The 18,685-nt window shown below is 44.6% G+C and overlaps 1 protein-coding gene across 1 annotated transcript in view; it reads left to right on the forward strand.

The window, feature by feature from the left end:
• Nucleotides 1-18,685, forward strand: part of ubn2b (ubinuclein 2b) — a gene marked incomplete in the record, with an annotated part of 27,746 nt that overhangs the window by 3,663 nt on the left and 5,398 nt on the right. The window contains 13 exon segments of the mRNA XM_037689440.1: nucleotides 4,172-4,273; nucleotides 4,420-4,551; nucleotides 4,671-4,777; nucleotides 5,834-6,326; nucleotides 6,406-6,476; nucleotides 6,556-6,685; nucleotides 8,859-8,965; nucleotides 9,043-9,153; nucleotides 9,244-9,387; nucleotides 13,610-13,660; nucleotides 13,749-13,788; nucleotides 14,055-14,397; nucleotides 14,992-15,902. Of these exon segments, the coding sequence (XP_037545368.1) occupies nucleotides 4,172-4,273; nucleotides 4,420-4,551; nucleotides 4,671-4,777; nucleotides 5,834-6,326; nucleotides 6,406-6,476; nucleotides 6,556-6,685; nucleotides 8,859-8,965; nucleotides 9,043-9,153; nucleotides 9,244-9,387; nucleotides 13,610-13,660; nucleotides 13,749-13,788; nucleotides 14,055-14,397; nucleotides 14,992-15,902 (2,742 nt within the window).

The raw sequence follows: 18,685 nt of genomic DNA on the forward strand, positions 1-18,685 counted from the left end.
TATAGGATCTTATAGGAACTTATAGGATCTTATAGGAACTTATAGGAACTTATAGGATCTAGCCAGGAAATAGTTTATGCATGCATGTACAAAAAGGCAACTTGAGGTAAGTTTTATTAATGTTGGATAAGTTTCAAAGTTAGAATTAAATCCTGCTAACACAAAACATGTTTTTATTTATTTCTAGCTTCAGAGTCAGAGAGTATTATTGTCATACACACCACATGTGGTACACGTGGTGGAACAAGATCATGTACACAGGGTCTCGGTTACATCCCACAATAAAATGTAAAAGACAAACGGCAATAAGATCTAAAATATGAACTAAGAAAAACATCAACTAAATATAAACCAAGCACTAATGGCATAAAAACATTAAAAACAATACACCACAGTGGATATTAAAGTGATTAAATGGCTTCAAACATCTGCTAAGTTCATGGCAAAAACCAACAAAGACATGTTCCTGTTTTTAGTATTTTACATCGCTTTATAATGTAGCTGTTTTTTAATTTAATTTTATTTTTTATAAATTTTTCTTTTATTTTTCAAATCATAGTTTTTTATGATTGTCTACTGATGTAGTGATGAATATCGCCTGGAGGGTAAACGTAACTATATCTTGGCTGCAAATATTCAGTCAAGCTGTGAAGCCGTCAGTCTGATTTCAGTCAGCCGCGCTCAGTCTGTCCCTCCTCCGAGACAGGCACACTGAGCACTGACTGCAATCAGACTGACTGCTTCGGACTGAACGAGAGGAACACACCGCTGGAGCCACGGAGATCGAATGTCCAACGTAAAACTAACTTTACCGCGGTGCCTGGCTAAACAATCCTCATGCTCTTTAATGTGGTGCTTTTTCAAATGTTCATTAAGTTCGATGTTTTGTAGGTCGCGACCGAGCTTCCTGCTCTCGGTACAGCAGCTCTGCAGACACTGCACATTGCTGTCATGCAGTGTTTAGTGTAAAATACAGTGAGGAAAATTAGTATTTGAACACCCTGCGTCTGTGCAAGTTCTCCCACTTAGAAATCATGGAGGGGTCTGACATTTACATGTTAGGTGCATGTCCACTGTGAGAGATGTCATCTAAAAATAAATAATCCAGAAATCACAATGTATGATTTTTAAAATAATTTATTTGTGTTTTACTGCTGCAAATAAGTATTGAACACATGTGAAAATCATTGTTAATATTTGTACAGTATCTTTGTTTGCAGTTACAGAGGTCCAATGTTTCCTGTAGTTTTTCACCAGGTTCACTGCAGCAGAGAGTTTGGTCCATTCCTCCACAGATCTTCTCTAGATCAGCAGGTTTCTGGGCTGTCACTGAGAAACATGGAGTTTGAGTTCCCTCCAAAGATTTTCTATAGGGTTTAGGTCTGGAGACTGGCTAGTCCTCTCCAGAACCTTGATATGCTTCTTATGGAGCCACTCCTTGGTTCTCCTGGCTGTGTGCTTCGGATCATTGTCATGTTGGAAGATCCAGCCACGACCCATCTTCAATGTTCTGAGGGAAGGAGGTTCTTCCCCAAAACCTCACAATACATGGCCCTGGTCATCCTCTCCTTAATACAGTGCAGTCGTCCTGTCACGTGCAGAAAAACACCCCAAAGCATGATGCTTCCACCCCCATGCTTCACAGTAGGGATGGTGTTTTTGGGATGGTACTCTTCATTCTTCATCCTCCAACATGTCAAGTGGAATTAAAACAAAAAGTTCTATTTTGGTCTCATCTGACCATAGAACTTTCTCCCATGACTCCTCTGGATCATCCAAATGGTCATGGTCAAACTTAAGACGGGTCTGGACGTGTGCTGGTTTAACCAGGGGAACCTTCCGTGCCATGCATGATTTTAAACTATGACGTCTTAGTGTGTTACCCACAGTAACCATGGAAACAGTGGTGCCAGCTCTCTTCAGGTCATTGAGCAGCTCCTCCCGTGTAGTTCTGGGCTGGTTCCTCACCTTTCTTAGGATCATTGATACGCCACGAGGTGAGATCTTGCATGGAGCCCCAGTCCGAGGGAGATTGACAGTCATGTTTAGCTTCTTCCATTTTCTAATAATTGCTCCAACAGTTGATCTTTTTTCATCAAGCTGCTTGGCAATTGCCCCGTAGTCCTTTCCAGCCTTGTGGAGGTCTACAATTTTGTCTCTGGTGTCTTTGGACAGCTCTTTGGTCTTAGCCATGTTAGTAGTTGGAGTCTTACTGACTGTGTGGGGTGGACCGGTGTCTTTATGCAGCTACCGACCTCAAACAGGTGCTTCTAATTTAGAATAATCAGTGGAGTGGAGGTGGACTTTATAGAGGAGGACTAACAGGTCTTTGGGGGCCAGAATTGTTGCTGATTGGCAGGTGTTCAAATACTTGTTTGCAGCAGTAACACACAAATAAATTATTTAAAAAAATCATACATTATGATTTCAGGATATTTTTTTATATTGTGTCTCTCACAGTGGACATGCACCTAAGATGAAAATTTCAAACCCCTCCATGATTTCTAAGTGGGAGAACTTGCAAAGTCGCAGTTCAAATACTTATTTTCCTCAATGTACTTCCACACACAGCGGACATGTTACGATGAAAAGTTGGTTAGCCGTTAGCCATAGTGCTGCTCTCAGTCCTCAGCTGTATAAAAAGAGTATTTACTCACGTTTTAGCTGGCTGCAAACTGAAATGGATCCACACAGACACAGACGTGCATCATGGATCGGAAAAATCTGCTACGTAAATTATGCTGGTATCAGATGCTGATACCAGATCGGATCGGCCCCATCCCTAATTCAGATGCATTATAAAAGCCAATTAGTAAAAAATATCTTAAGGAAGAAGCAGACTGTGTCATATCTTCACTTTGTCACAACCTCCCACCGTGAACAGCAAACAGGTGAGGGTGGGAAGAAATGACTTCCTTTTAACAGGAAGAAACCTCCAGCAGAACCAGACTGCAGGTCAGTGAGGACAAGAAAGAGACGAACACGGAGTAGCTGATCCAGGTGTATTGTCTGGATTATGGAGCATGGACTTTGTTGATCCAGGTGTAGTTTCTGTGTGGAGAGTGCAAAGAACATGTCAACAATAGAAATAATGACAAAAACAAATGCAGAGTAGAACGTGTAAAGACAGCAGCAGAGAGAGGAGATGTGGTCAGTTTGTCCTCCAGCATTTGTTAAGCCTATAGCAGCAGAACTAAGGGATTGTTTAGGAAACCCAAGCCAACCCTAACTATAGGATTTATCATAAAGGAAAGACTTCAGCCCAGTCTTAAACTGGACAACGTGTCAGCCTCACAGTCAGAAACTGGAAGTTGGTTCCACAAGAGAGGAGCCTGATAACTGAAAGATCTTCCTCCCATTCTGCTTTGAACCACAAGTAAACCTGCAGTCTGAGAGCGAAGTGCTCTGTTAGGAAAATATGGAACAATAAGCTCTGTAATATAAGATGGAGCTAGGTTGTTGAGAGCTTTGTAGGTTAGAAGTAAGATTTTGAATTAAATTCTGGATTTGACAGGGAGCCAATGGAGAGAAACTAAAACTGGAGAGAGATGATCTCTCCCACTAACTCCAGTTAAGACTCTGGCAGCAGCCTTTTGGATCAATTGAAGATGTTTTAAGGAAGTATTTGGACACCCAGGTAATAAACCATTGCAATAGTCCAGTCTAGACGTGACAAATGCATGAACCAGTTTTTCTGCATCATTTTTAGTTGTTTCTAATTTTAGAGATATTACGCAGGTGGAAGAAGGCAGTTCTAGTAATATTTTTAATGTGGGGGATAAAAGACATGACCTGATGAAAAATAACACCAAGATTTTTAACATTAGAGCTGGAGGACAGATTAATGCCATCTAAGGAGGGAAAAAGACTGAAAATTTATTTCTAAGAGGCTCAGGTCCAAAAACTAAAACCTCAGTCTTGTCTGTGTTCAACAGGAGAAAATTAAGGGTCATCCAGGTTTTTATGTCTTTAAGACATGCTTGTAGTCTAAGTAGCTGATTGGACTCATTTGGTTTAATGGACACATATAATTGTGTATCATCAGCATAACAATGAACATTTATCCCATGCTGTTTAATAACTTTACCTAATGGAAGCATATAGTATACATTAATGTTGTCTGTTTTATATGTTGAAGGTTTTCTATTCTGTGCTTTTCCTCCTTTTGCAGGGAGGCGGCCCAAAGAAGAAGAAAAAGGACCGGATGCAGGATCTCATCGACATCGGTTATGGCTACGATGAGACCGACCCCTTCATAGATAATTCAGAGGCCGTGAGTTTACACACGATTGTTGACTCTGCTTCTTTTTTTAGGTGGAAGTCAATAAAACGGCAAATAAAAATCAGTTCAGCTTCAGTTCTTTCATGGAGACATAGTGAGCTGGAACGAAGCTAAATGTGATGTTCTGTCCACCTCAGTACGATGAGCTGGTGCCGGCATCTCTCACCACAAAGCACGGCGGCTTCTACATCAACACGGGCACTCTGCAGTTCAGGCCTGCGTCGGACTCTGAGGGGGACAACACGAACACCGAGGATCACCACTTCAAGGTCCGCTCAGTCCGTTCTGAGATTGACAGTTTTTTTTAAATAAAACTGTACATGTGGATTAATTCACAGTTGGCTGCGATGCTTAACGCCAATAGTTTACATTTCTTACGTGTTTCTAGAAGATGAAAGATGGTGAAGAGCGAGTGATGAAGAAACGACGGAAAAAGCAAGATGGTGGCATTCTAGAGGACAAGAAACCCAGAAAAAACAAACTACCAAAGCCTGGGTGAGTTTACTGAGAGGCTGATGGCTTTTTTTATTCACACAAGGGCTTTAATAATAATAATAAAAATAAGAATGCATTTTATTTGTTGGTGCCTTCCAAGACACTCGAGGAGACTTTCCAGCATTAGAAACCATGCAGTACAAAACCACAACATTAAAGCACGGGCTAAAGATTAAAAACGAGACGTGGAGGGCTTGATGTCTGAATGAGGTCGGAATTGAACTGGCGACCCTCTGATCACAGGCCCACCCTCTCAAACCTCCATTCCACCACCCCCACAAAATGTACTTAAAACAGTAGTCCCTCGTTTATCACAGGGTTTAGGGACCACGCCCCCTGCAATAAGTGAAAAACTGCAAAGCAGGGATAGTGGGGTGTCAGGCTCGCTTAGAAAAGGGTCAAAATGAAAACGTTTCTCAAACTAAAGGCCAGTTTCAGAATCTACGTTAAGTCAAGTTGGATGCTCAACATCTTTTCTTGGTTGCAGGTTCCTCAAAAATAGTTTGATTGGTCTCATTTGACGTTGTCTGTTACACTTTTGACATCATAAACAAAGTTTACTGAAAAAATTAAAGTGACAAAGTATTTTACGTTTAACATATCCTCTTGGGGGCCAGATAAGATGTCAACAAGGTCAAATCTTCACTTTTTGTGTAAAATAAGTTTTTCATGTTGCTATAACATGAGTAAATTGTTCTTTTTTTTTTTTTTTTTTTTTTTTTTTTGTCCATCCAGCACCAGTTGTAACATTTTTTAAATCTGTACTGTAATAAATTCACTCTATATTTCATAATTAATCCAGTAAATGTAGAGTGAACTGTTAAATGATAACCCGGTCCTGACTGCTGACGCTCCGGCACACCTTTTTATACCTGTTGTTTTGTTGACATCGACTTCCTCTGAAGTTCAGCTGCACGAATATGTTTAAAAAGGTTTTATCAGATTATAAAAATAGAAACTACAAGTTTGATGACATTCCCAGCCCTGTGTGGGATGTAATCCATGTTCACTCAGTAATTCTGTGTTTGTTCTGCACGTTTTTTTTTGTTCTGGCAGAGTTTCGGCTCTGAACGTTCACCGCCCAGAGAAGAAAAAGAGGAAGAAGCTGATGAAGGACTCGCTGCACCTCGCCAACATGCTTCGCCGCTTCACCCGCGAGAAAGAGGAGATGCGCAAGAAGAACATGGCTGCCGCTGGCGGCCTGCCACGACCCAACGCCAAAGTGCCCAGCGTCGTCAGCGCGCCCGTCAGCGCCCACCTCAAGGTCGGCGGCGGCAGCGACAACAACGTGTCGGACCTGACCGACGACCAGGCTGTGATGTCACTGCTGGGCTCCGCCAACAACGACCTGCTGCAGGACATGATGGGCGACCTGGACTTCGGGATGCTGGATTCGCCTCAGCCCGGCAGTCCCACGCAGGGAGAGAACGGGTCGTTCGGGCATAAAAGTGGCGGCGGTCGAGCAGTTCAAGCTAACATGATGCCGCCGCCTCCTCTCCCCGGTGGTCTGCCAGGCCCGCTCGCAAAGCGCATCGAAGACCTGCGAGCGGTGAGGACTTCACTCCTTCCCAACATCCCAGCTGTGTGCGAACGCCACACGCATCCTCATCTTCTTCCTCTTTCTGCAGGCGTCCCGTCTGTTCGATGAAGAGGGCAGGAAGAAGTTCTTCACACTGGACATGAACAACATCTTGCTGGAGTCGGTACCATTGAGTTTGCGTTTACAGGCCAGCGTTGCAGCAGCAGAGTGCTAACCGCTGTTCTTCTGTGTCCACCAGCATCGAGCTGCAGGTTCAGGAGCAGCCCGCGGAGGTGCGCTCAGCCGTCTACTCCCACCTGGAGGCCTTCGTGCCCTGCAATAAAGAAGCTCTGCTCAAACGCCTCAAGAAGCTCAGCCTCAACGTTCAGGTCTGTGCTGCAGTTTGCTGTGGTAGTAGCTGAGAGTCAGCAATTATTCCAGTGTGTGCCATCCGGCAATATTGTTTGAAATTGTGCGTAACAGTATTTTAAACACATTTATCTCTATTCTGACCGTATTATATTTGTTCAGACTCGACAGTTGGTTTGTCTTTGGCCCATGGAAACAGTAACTGAACATTTAAACACTTTACGTAAAGTTTATAATCTAAACACGTTCTGGGTTTAATAAAGGAGGAAACACAAACAACGACTGCCAACAATTTACTCAAGAATTGTTATTAAATTAAACAATAGAAATTGCATTTCCTGTGAAAATGTATTGTGAATGCTTATTGCTGAAGAACTTGATGAAAAACAGCTGAAATTTACTAAAAAACATGCTGAATTTTAGCTGAAAAGGAAGAACAAGCCTAAATTAGCAGAAGAAAGCAGAAAGAACACGTTTGCTGAATTAGGTTTAAATAAGCACAGAAATTATGAAATTAGTTAAAAAAAAGGCTGAAATTAGCAAATAGCTGAAAAGTAGCTGCAAAGGCAGAAAAAGGCTGAAACTACCAGAAGGAAGCAGAAAGAGCTGAAATGAGCTAAAAAAAAGTGGAATTAGCTGAAAACAATAAAAATCGCATAAAACAGCTAAATACGAACTGAAATGACTAAAACTAGCAGAAAAACGTTGACAGGAACATAAACTGAAATAATTAGAAGTTAATTAGACTGAAAGTAGCTGGAATTATCACAAAAAAACTTGAATTTATCTGAAGAGAGGTGAAATTAGCTAAAAAATTAAAAATAAAGGTAGCTGAAAATGTAAAACAAGCTTAAATTAACAGAAGAAAGCAGAAATAACATGTTTGCCCAATTAGACTGAAAGAAGCAGAAATGTAAACAGGAAAAGTAGAAATTATCTGAAAAAAACAAACTAACATTAGCAAATAAACAGCTGAATGTTAGCTAAAAAAGCAGAAAGAAGCTTAAATTACCAGAAGGAAGTGTAGAGAGCACATTTTGCTGAATTAGGTTGAAAAAAAATTACATGAGTGCAAAAAATGTGGAATTAGTTGGAAAAGCTAAAATTAGCATAAACAGCTTAATAGTAGCTGAAATAGCAGAAAAGGCTGAAACTTGTATAAATGAGCTGAAAGGAGCATAACAAGCTGAAATTAGCAGAAAGAAGCTGAAAGGATCACAAAACAGCTGAAATTAGCAGAAAAATAGTTTAAATTTGCACAAGGAAGCTGAAAGAAGCTGAACACATCTAAAGATGTGATGGATGGAAAATGAGCTCAGTTCATTTTCTATGAGGAGAAAGTGGAAGAAAAGGCTAAATATTTCAAAAAGCTAAAATTGCACAACACCAAAAGTCATAGCAGGATGGTCCTGAACAAGTTGAACGTTTTGATTTATGATTTATGGAAATGGCCAAAAAAAAAAAAAAACTGGAACGAGAAATATGTTGAAAAACAAACAGAAGAAAAATTGATCTCAACTGTGTGAATGCTTCATAAACATTCACACAATAATTTATGCTTTCCCTATATTAGTAACAATTCCTGTTTAGTAAATGAAACAAGACTTAGACAGTTTAATATTAATTTTAGATTGTTATAATTTTCCTGCTAAATCTGACCGTGTCTTTCGTTCTTATCTTTATAATCTGGTCAAGTTGTTAGATCTGCGTGTTTTACTCAGGCACATTTACCGTTTGTTAAACCGGAGGAGCTGCAGAATAAAGCTCTGAGTCAGGGCTGCCTGGACGTGTTGCTCCACTCCGCTGTGGGAACAGTAAACAAAATGGTGTACAACACCGGGCTGGTTACGGATGTGCCTGATTTTTAATCAATTTAGCACTCTGGTGGGGTCGAGGCAGATTAATAAAAAAATGACAGTAATCAGCCTAATGAATTAAGCTCACAGTCGATCAGTATGAACCAGTTTGCTTACTGTTTTGTAATGTGGAAGGTCTTTAATAAAACTAAAACGCTAAATGTTCCTGGTTTAGCTTTTTGAAGGCAGAGCCTTTGAGCTGGTTTGTGTGTTGAAATATCTGAGGAGCTGGGATTTGGTTCTACCTGTCATTGTTCCCACTGTACAGCTATATTTAGCGTGTGAGTGCTGCTCTCCTGGATATGTGTGTAATTTCTGACACGGCTCTGCCTCGCAGGACGACCGGCTCCGGACGCCGCTGCTGAAGCTGAAGCTGGCCGTGTGCAGCGTGATGCCGGAGCAGGTCGCTCGCTACAACATGGACTGCATCGCCAAAGTGGCAAAGTAAGAAACCAGCTCTTATTTTAATAGTTAAACGTTTTTGTGGCGCTTGAACCACGTGATGCCTCCTCGCCTCACAGGCAGCAGTCTGAGGAAGGAGACAAAAATGGGTCAGAAGATGACGATGAGGAGAAACCAGGAAAGAGGGTGATGGGGCCTCGGAAGAAGTTTGTGTGGGACGACAAGCTCAGGTTGGAGGTTTTTAGATGCTGGACTAGTAACAAAAATAAACAGGTGGGACTCATTATGCTGTGATTTCCTTCACGTTTATGTGTTTGCAGGTTATTGCTGTGTAACTTGGTGCAGGTGAAGCTCGGCTGCTACGAGCTGGAGGGCAAGAACACGCTGTCTCTGGAAGAGTACCTGAAAGCCTTCATGGAGACGGAGGTGAAACCTCTGTGGCCGAAGGGCTGGATGCAGGCCAGGTGTGTGGGGCACGCTGAGGTCATGTAGAGGAACTCCTTTTTGTCCCCATCATGGAGCAAAGAGGGGGAATTGGAAATTCCCTCTAGCTGTTGGTGCATGTTGTGAGCATACGGTAGTCCCTCGTTTATTGCGGGGGGTTGCGTTCAAGGCCCCCCTGCAATAAGTGAAAACCTGCGAAGAAGAGATGTCACATTTATTTTAGTATGAATTTATATTTTAAGACTTTATAACCCTTACCCACACTCTTGCAATGTTCGGAACTCTTCAACCCATATCATTTTAACAACATCCATGTATGTAGCTGTGGACTACCTGCAGGTTCTGGCTGGCTCTGGCTCGGGGTAGTGGAGAGAGGTCGGACCTACAGCAGTGCGTCCCCCACTCTGAAGTCCTTGTGGGCCAGCTACCAGTTTTCAGATTCGTCAGTGGGTCTGGAGGTCCAGTTCTGCTCCAGTTCTGTGTAATCCTTGAGCGCCAAAGCACTTTTTGTGCGCGTGTGTGTGTGTGTGTGTGTGTGTGTGGGGGGGGGGGGGGGTTCAGCTGGCCAACACGGGACCACATTGAGTCCAAATCTGGTTGGAAAAAAGTCCCAGTGGGCTCCAGAGAAGCCAGACCTACGACAGCGCGTCCCCGCTCAGAAGTCCTTGTGGGCCGACTAACAGCTCTCAGATTCGCCAATGGGTCCAGGGGGTCCAGTTCTGATCCGGTCCGGACCAGAACTGGACCCCCTGGACCGTCCAGTTCCATGCGGTTCTGAATTAGCTGGGTGCTGAAGTGACTAATAAGAACCAAACTTTTTCAGATCAGATCAAAACTTTCCCTCTACATATTTAAGCAGAAGGCAACGGGGCTTCTGGGCGGGGCCCTGTTGGCTTCTGGGAAATGTAGTCCTTATGAATGGTGATACAGTGTAGGCTTACTGAGAGAAAACTAGAAAATGGCAGCGCCTGTCTGAAATATTTTATTTTCGTTAAGTTTTTACTGTACAGTATCCCGTACTGTCCCAATCACGTGAGTAATATTAAAGTTGACAATCGTGTGTAATTTTTTTATTTGTATTTTTTAAATGTGTTAATGTGCGTTGACAAACTGCAATGTAACAAGTTTGTGAAAGTCGAACCGCGAAGTAGCGAGGGACTACTGTATGTACGAACTGACCACTCCTATCATTTGAGTAAACTATGCTTTCTAGTTTTTATGTTGCGTAAAAATATAGTTTCCTCTAACACACAGTAGTCCCTCACTACGTCGCAGTTCGACTTTCGCCGACTTGCTCTATCGCGGTTTTTCAACGCAAGATTGTACACGACACTCGACTGGCGATGGGGAAAGACAGACCCCATCCCCCACCCCCTCCTTTCTCTTTCTGAGGTTGTCGCAGCAGAGAAGGAGAAAGGAGGGGGTGAGGTCTGTCTTTCCCCATCGTGTCTCAGAGACGCACAACAGGCGAGCAAGCAACAGACAGTCTCAGAAAAAGAAAGGAGGCGGGGGAGGGGGTCTTTCCTATACCTGATTGAGCCGCACAAGTGGCATGGGTTGTTTAAATCTAGCGCGACCTGAACCGAGCCTTTAGGAACGAGACCAGGATCAAGAATGCTGGGTATTTCAGGCATGAGGCGATTAGACAATCTGGCAGGGAGGCAGAGACTGGGGAGGCGCAGCACACTGGTGCAGCAGGGGGAAGACTGAGGTGACACCGGTGATGAGCATAAGTGTGGTTGTGGTGGAGAAGTGGGCGTGGCGGAGATCATGACAGGCTGTGCTCTTTTAGAGCGTTTAGAACATTGCAAGAGTGGGAAGGGTTCATGAAGCCTTAAAATTTATACAGTAGTCCCTCATTTATCACAGGTGTTGGGGACCACACCCACTCGCAATAAGTGAAAACCCACGAAGTAGGGATACAGTAGTTCAAGTTCAGTAAACTTTGTCATGACGTGCCAGGCTGTAATCACACTCATCACCTGTTACTCCCAATCTCCCTCCTTAAATAAACAATTTAAATTTAAATACTGTAACATTTTAAGTAAACAATCCATGCAGCATGGATTGTTTACTTAAAATGTTACAGTATTTAAATTGTAGAGAAGTGCAGCAGGACATCAAAGGATGTCACGCAGCTTCAGCTCTGCAGCACGGAGCAGAAATGTACTTCTTGATCGATTACACTGAAACAACTGAACGTAGAAGTGCTAAAATAATAAAAAATAACTTTTAACACTTTTATATTTAGTGATTATGATGATTTTTACAATGTGACATACTTTGAATTTTAATTTGGAAGACAAAAGTCGATCTGTGCATCTGGACAGCAAAGGGTTAACTCTTCACAAAGCTGCAGCTGGAGAAACGTGTGTTGCAGAGAAGGAGATCAGCTGATCGGAGCTTTCTCCTGCACTTGTGGGCTGCACACGTTGCGCTTGTTACACGTCACCACCGACATGGGCCGGTGTTGTGCCAAAAATCGATTGGCTGCTAAATGACGGCAGAGGGAGCGTGCACTGGAGAATTTTAACAAGAATTTAACTAGATTAACTCTTAAAAACAATTATTTGTTTGCTCGACATTATAGTAAATGTGTGTCTCAGTTGAACTTTTACTTAATAAATGCACTTTGATGGTCAAATCAGCTGCATTTCACCGGGGCGGTGCAGGGAAATCAAGCTGATTTGACGGCAAACAACGGTGCAAGTCAATGGCAAGCCGATTGTGTCATTAATAGCCACTTTAATCTATTACATAATACAACGGTGTGCCATACTACTCGACTGCCATCTAGTGCCTGAAAGAGGTAGTGTACAATATTTTCTGTCCGAATGAATGAAAAGGGTCATATCAGTCAAAAATTGATTTATAAATATGGGGGAAAAAGTCCATAAATATGTGGCTTCCGCGTATAAGTCGCAGGGCATGCAAATTATACAAATAATTGCGACTTATAGTGAAAACAATACAGTAAATACTAAAATAAATGTCCCTACTTCACAGTTTTTCACCTTTCGCGGGGGTGTCTGGAACTTGACCCTCGTGATAATCAAGGAACTACTGTATATAATGTTTTATGTGTATACATGTTTATTTTTCCTCCCTCTCTTTTGTGTTTGTTTTCCTTCTTTCCCTTCAGCGGCTGTCGTGACACTAAAAGAATTTGAAACCATAAAATCCTGCGTATGTTTGGCTGTTTGTCAAACGTCCCTTTTAAGTCACGTCTGGTTGAATTGGTTGCCAGCTCGACTGTTGATGTCTGAAAAGAAGAAATCCTTGAGTTACAGAGGTTTCAAAATAATTTCTAGTGTTTACAATTTTTTTTTTTTAATTGAAATGTATGTGTTAAAGATAAAGTGTCTATTTCTAAATCAGGTTCTTTGGGAAATTTTGTAAACAGTGAGCATCTTACTTGTCGTAGATGTCTCTAAACAACCTCAGTTTGAACACGGCTGATGAGCTAACAGCTAGTCAACTCAAACCCACAAAATATTCTAGCAGAAACACTATTTTATAAACTTTTACACTGCCTTTAATTTAGCATTATGCAGTTATTTACATAAGATTTCAGGGCAAATACCAGTGGCAGCAGCTAGCTGTAGCACTTCCAGTGCAATCTGGTAACCCTCCAGGAGGAAGTTCATATTTCTGCTGTAATATTTGTGGAATATATGTTTTTCTAAAAAATGTTTTGCATTAAATATTAAAAAGTTTTGAATGTTAGCATTATTTAAAGCAGGCAGAAATCACAAAAGAGGATGTGATACAACTAGCTGCTGTCGCTACTCTTTGGGCATGCAAATAACCAAAGAATTAATTGTAAATATAAATAACTCTAATGCAAAATGTAAAGCAGTGTGGAGGTTTATAACATGGCGTTCACATTAACCGTTATGAAACTTGACTCCAATTTTATTTTTTATTTTTCTCCACACTGAGGTTGTTCAGAGTCATCTACAGGTAACGCTGTAATTGTGTGTAACTTTTCCACAGAAACTTGCTTCATAATATTTGAACTTTTCCTTTAATATCTTGAGATAACATTATCACAAAAAAACAAGTTTTGTTTGCACAAAATATTGAAACAACTTATCTTAAGATGAGGTGAAAATTAAGTTTTCCCCTTGGCCTCCATAAATGACAGAATCCACAACAGCAGAACAAATAGTGTGTCACAATAAAAGCACAAATTACGTCCACATTAAATAATTTTGAACTTGTGTTTGTTTAATTTTTAAGAATGCTGTTCAAAGAGAGCATCATGGTTCACGGTCATCTAACAGGCTACACGTGAGTCATGTTGCGTCGTAAAACCTGATTTTGCATCAATATGTTTAAAACTTGCTCCTGATTCGTTTGCTTTGTTGGTTTGCTCCAGAGCAAAGAAAAAGATGTTTCCAACAAAACCCAAGCCAAAGGTTGGTGAAATGTATTTTACTTTATGTTGAACTGAAGGCAGTTGGACTTGTTTATTTAAAATGATTTTTAAAGTTGTTTCACGTCTCATCCGATGAGCTTTCGGAAATGACAGATTAAGTCCAGTTTCCTCTAATCCAACAAGTCTGAATCAAAGCTGTTTTATTAAACTAAACTTAAATCTTTCAACTTGCTGAACTTGTTTACTACTCGGAATAAACAAAGGTATTTCTCAGAACCAATGCTGATGTTTCCTCTGTTCTTCCAGGAGGTAGCGTGGGTTCAGCGACCGGCACCTTCAGTGGGTGCCACCCCCTCCCCTGCTGCTCCAGTTGCCAAGCGACCTCCACTGTCACCGTCTGAGCCCATATGTCTCGGCTCTCTCGATGACTCTCCCGCCTTCGACTCCATCTCTCAGGCTCTGGCCATCCTTGGTAACGCAGCCAAGGGCCTGGCTCAGGGAGACAGCCCCCCGTCCCCGGACAGAACCAAGACTGCGACCAACTCTCCCAGCCTCCACGCCTCGGCTCTCCTCCAGCAGCAGAAAAAGAACTCAGTCTGTGCTCCCATCTCCAACACATCTCACTACATCTCTACCTCTTCATCCTCCTCCCCTTCTCTAGCTCGGCCGGTCCCCAACGTGTCCTCCCCTTCTCTGTCACGACCGGCCCTTGTGTCCTCCTCTCCTTTGTCTCGACCAGCAATTGTGTCCTCCTCTCCCTCTTTGTCTCGACCGGCCACTGTGTCCTCCTCTCTATCTCGGTCGGCCCCTGTGTCCTCCTCTCCCACTCTGTCTCGAGCAACCCCTGTGTCCTCCTCTCCCTCTTTGTCTCGAGCAACCCCTGTGTCCTCTCCCTCTTTGTCTCGGACAGTCGTGTCCTCCTCTCTGTCTCGGACAATCCCTGTGTCCTCCTCTCCCTCTCTGTCTCGGACAGTCCCTGTGTCCTCCTCTCCCTCTCTGTCTCGGACAGTCCCTGTGTCCTCCTCTCCCTCTCTGTCTCGGACAGCCCCTGTGTCCTCCGCTCCCTCTCTGTCTCGAGCAACCACTGTGTCCTCCTCTCCCTCTTTGTCTCGAGCAACCACTGTGTCCTCCTCTCCCTCTCTGTCTCGGCCGGCCCTTGTGTCCTCCTCTCCTTCCCTGTCTCGGGCAGGCCCTGTGTCCTCCTCTCCCTCTCTGTCTCGGGCAGGCCCTGTGTCCTCCTCTCCCTCCCTGTCTCGGGCGGCCCCCAATACGTCGTCCTCTCTGACCTCAGTTAGGCCGGATGGCATGGGGACTGTGAAGGTAACGGTGCAGACTCAAAGACACTCTGTTCTGGGCACTCAGAGACCTTCGGGCGTGGGTGTGACAAAAACAAGCACACCTGTCGCTGTATCCCCTCCTAAGCCACGCCCCCCACCCACAGCATCTCCGTTAGTGCCCCCAGGATCAAAGATGGGAGCCTCCACTCCCTTTTCTGTCCTTGTCAAAGGCAGCAATACTAAAGCCAACGATGATGACGCCCTCATCGTCACCTCACCTCAGACTCGACCACACAGCCTTGCGTCAATCCCACTAATAGTCCACAAAACCTTTCAGGCTTCTCGCCTTGCCCAGACCTCGCAAAGTAAACCGAACCCCTCCACCCAGACGCTCACTGGTGGTCAGACGCAGCCGCAGTCTAACTTCATTACTCCTATGCATGCTACCCTCACCAAATCCACCCACAGCAGCATCCCTCCCATCATCAAACTCACCCCCCGAACCCCCAACCCAATCGTCACCACTACCAGCTCCTCTCCGTCACCTTCAGTTTCTCAGAGTCCTCGCTCTCAGGCAGCCCCCTCCGTACACCAGTACACTCCCAAAACCCCCACTGGCTTCAGGCCCTCGTTCTCAGGTGTCTCAGGAGGAGCGACAGTAGCCAAGACGGGTCAGTGCAGCTACACTCCTCCAAGCAGCCAGAAGACCCCTACCATTAACAGCACTACCAACACCAGCCTTATAAATACTTCATCTGTAAGCAAGCATTCAGGAACCAGTGCCTCCCCTGCAGCGGCTTCTGCTACCTCAGGCCAGCGTCAGAGGACTGGAGGTGGGACTCCTCAGGGGGCAAAGACGGTCGTGTCTGTTCCACAGGTTGGTTTGGACAGATTACTAACTCATAGTAGTTTTGTTGTAAAACTCATAGTTTTGATTTGCTCGTGGACACATGTTCAGTATACGTTGGCATACCTTATGAGTTTACCTGCTTCATGGACGACTCATGTTTTCCAGTAAAAAGACCCAAGTTTTCTTTACTAAAATCAGCTAAATGATTATTGTGCTCAGCAGTCAACCCTTAATTTGTTCCATCAAACCAGCTCTTCATTTGTTTACTGAAGAACGACTCAAAACAGAGGTCTAGTGGCCTGTAGAGATTCCCGTCTTGTTTTCCAGAGGGTAATGTGTGCCATTTTGCATCAAACTTTGATTAATTTCAGTAAATCTTGATATATTTTTCTCGCAGGCCCTAATGCTGGAGTAACGCTGAGTATGACAACATGCTTGACTCACCTTTCTCGTGCCGAGGAAGTGACTCTTGTTTGGCACCTTCCAAATGGCTTTGTAGATTAGGCCTCCACACAGAAAGCCAACCCTTCTACACGCTTCATAGTACATTAGAATGTGGATGAAAAATGTTTTCTGCATCTCCTGCACTAACTTTTTCTCCCACCCTGGCAAAGCTCCTAAATGTTTTTGTCATGTTTGATACAGCCATGAGTACCACAGTTGTTAGGTTGTTTCCATGACCTCGTCATAATCGTAGTCTAGGAATGAGGTCAGCATGCCAGTCCTGCTTGAAAATCTTAAGGACCAAACCACATGAGACATGCAGGCTCCATCATGCTCAAACGCCATTATAAACCACCATGACCTCGCTATTGGAGTTTCATGTATGTTAAAAACAATTAAGAGACTCTGTTGGCTCTGAGGAGATTCTGGCAAACCATCAGGCAGCTAAGGAGGGGAAAGCAGGTTTTTACTAACACTGTTACAGTGAAGGACAAAGTGCAGCCCACAGACCCCTATGATGAGCAAAATGAATGTTAATCAATGTTCCCTCGCCCAGACGTGGGTCACCAGGGCCCCACTCTGGAGCTGGGCCTGGAGGTGGGGCATGCTGGCAAGCACCTGGTGGCCAGGCTTTTACCCATGGAGCCCGACGGGGCACAGCCCGAAGAGGAGACGTGGGTCCCCCTTCCCATAGGCTCACCACCTGTGGGAGGGGCCAAAGGGGTTGGGTGGAATGGGTGGTGGCTGAGGGCGGGGACCTTGGCTGTCTGATTCTTGGCTACAGCAGCTGGCTCTTGGGACGTGGAACGTCACCTCTCTGGTGGGGAAGGAGCCTGAGCTGGTGTGTGAGTTTAAAAGATTCCAGCTAGAAATAGTCTGACTCACTTCGTCGCATAGCTCTGGAACCAGTTTTCTTTAGAGGGGTTGGACACTCTTCCACTCTGGAGTTGCCCCTGATGAGAGGCGTTGAGCAGGAGTGGGCATACTTGTTGCCCCCCATCTTGGCGTCTATATGTTGGGGTTCACCCCGGTGAGTGAGAAGGCAGCCTCCCTCCGTGTACGTGTGGGGGGACAGGTTATGACTGTTTGTGCTTATGCACCAAACAGCAGTTCAGATTACCCACCCTTTTTGGTGTCTTTGGAGTGGGTACTGGAGAGTGCGCCTCCTGGGGACTCCCATGTTCTGCTGGGGGACTTTAACGCTTACGTGGGCAAGGACAGTGAGACCTGGAGGGGTATGGTTGGTAGGAACGGCCCACCTGATCTGAACCAGAGTGGTGTTCTGTTATTGGACTTCTGTGCTCATCATGGATTGTCCATAACGAACACCATGTTCAGGCATAAGGGTGTCCATATGGGCTCTTGGCACCAAGACACCCTAGGCCGCAGTTCAATGATAGACTTTGTTGTCATCTCATCTGATCTGCGGCCGCATGTTTTGACACTCGGGTGAAAAGAGGGGCGGAGCTGTCCACTGACCACTACCTGGTGATGAGTTGGCTCCGATGGTGGGGGAGGATGCCTCTCAGACTTGGCAGGCCCAAACATATTGTGAGGATCTGCTGGGAACGTCTGGCAGAGTCTCCCATGAGACAGAGCTTTAACTCCCACCTCGGGGAGAAGTTCAAACACGTTCTGGGAGAGGTGGGGGACATTGAGTCCGAGTGGGCCATGTTCCGCAGCTCTAATGTTGAGGCAGCTTATCGGATCTGTGGCCACAAGGCTGTCGGTACCTGTTGCAGTGGCAATCCTCAAACCCGGTGGTAGACACTGGCGGTGAGGGATGCTGTCAGGCTGAAGGAGTCCCATCGGGCCTTTTTTGCCTGTGGGACCCCAGAAGCAGCTGATGGGTACCGGCAGTCCAAGCGGTGGTTGCTGAGGCAAAAACTCGGGCGTGGGAGGAGTTCTGAGAGGCCATGGAGAATGACTTCCGTACGGCTTCGAGGCGATTCTGATCCGCCATCCCGTGGGGGGTGGAGAAGTACACCACCAACACTGTTTATAGTGGAGGTGGTGTGCTGCTGACCTCAACTTGTGATGTCGTGGGTCAGTGGGCTGAGTACTTCAAATACCTCAATCCCACCAGCATGTCTTCCACTGAGGAAGCGGAGCCTGGGAACTTTCGGCCGGGCTTGCCAATCTCTGGTGCTGAGGTCACCGAGGTGGTTAAAAAGCTCCTCGGTGGCAGGGCTCCAGGAGTGGATGAGATTTGCCTCAAGTTCTTTAAGGCTCTGGATGTTGTGGGGTTGTATTGGCTTACAAGACTCTGCAATATTGCGTGGACATCGGGACAGTTCCCCTGGATTGGCAAACCAGGGTGGTGGTCCCCTATTCAAAAAGGGGGACCATAGAGTATGTTCTAACTA

Source organism: Nematolebias whitei, chromosome 15 (assembly GCF_014905685.2).
Source record: "Nematolebias whitei isolate Nwh7 chromosome 15, NemWhi1, whole genome shotgun sequence".
Taxonomy (NCBI): domain Eukaryota; kingdom Metazoa; phylum Chordata; class Actinopteri; order Cyprinodontiformes; family Rivulidae; genus Nematolebias; species Nematolebias whitei.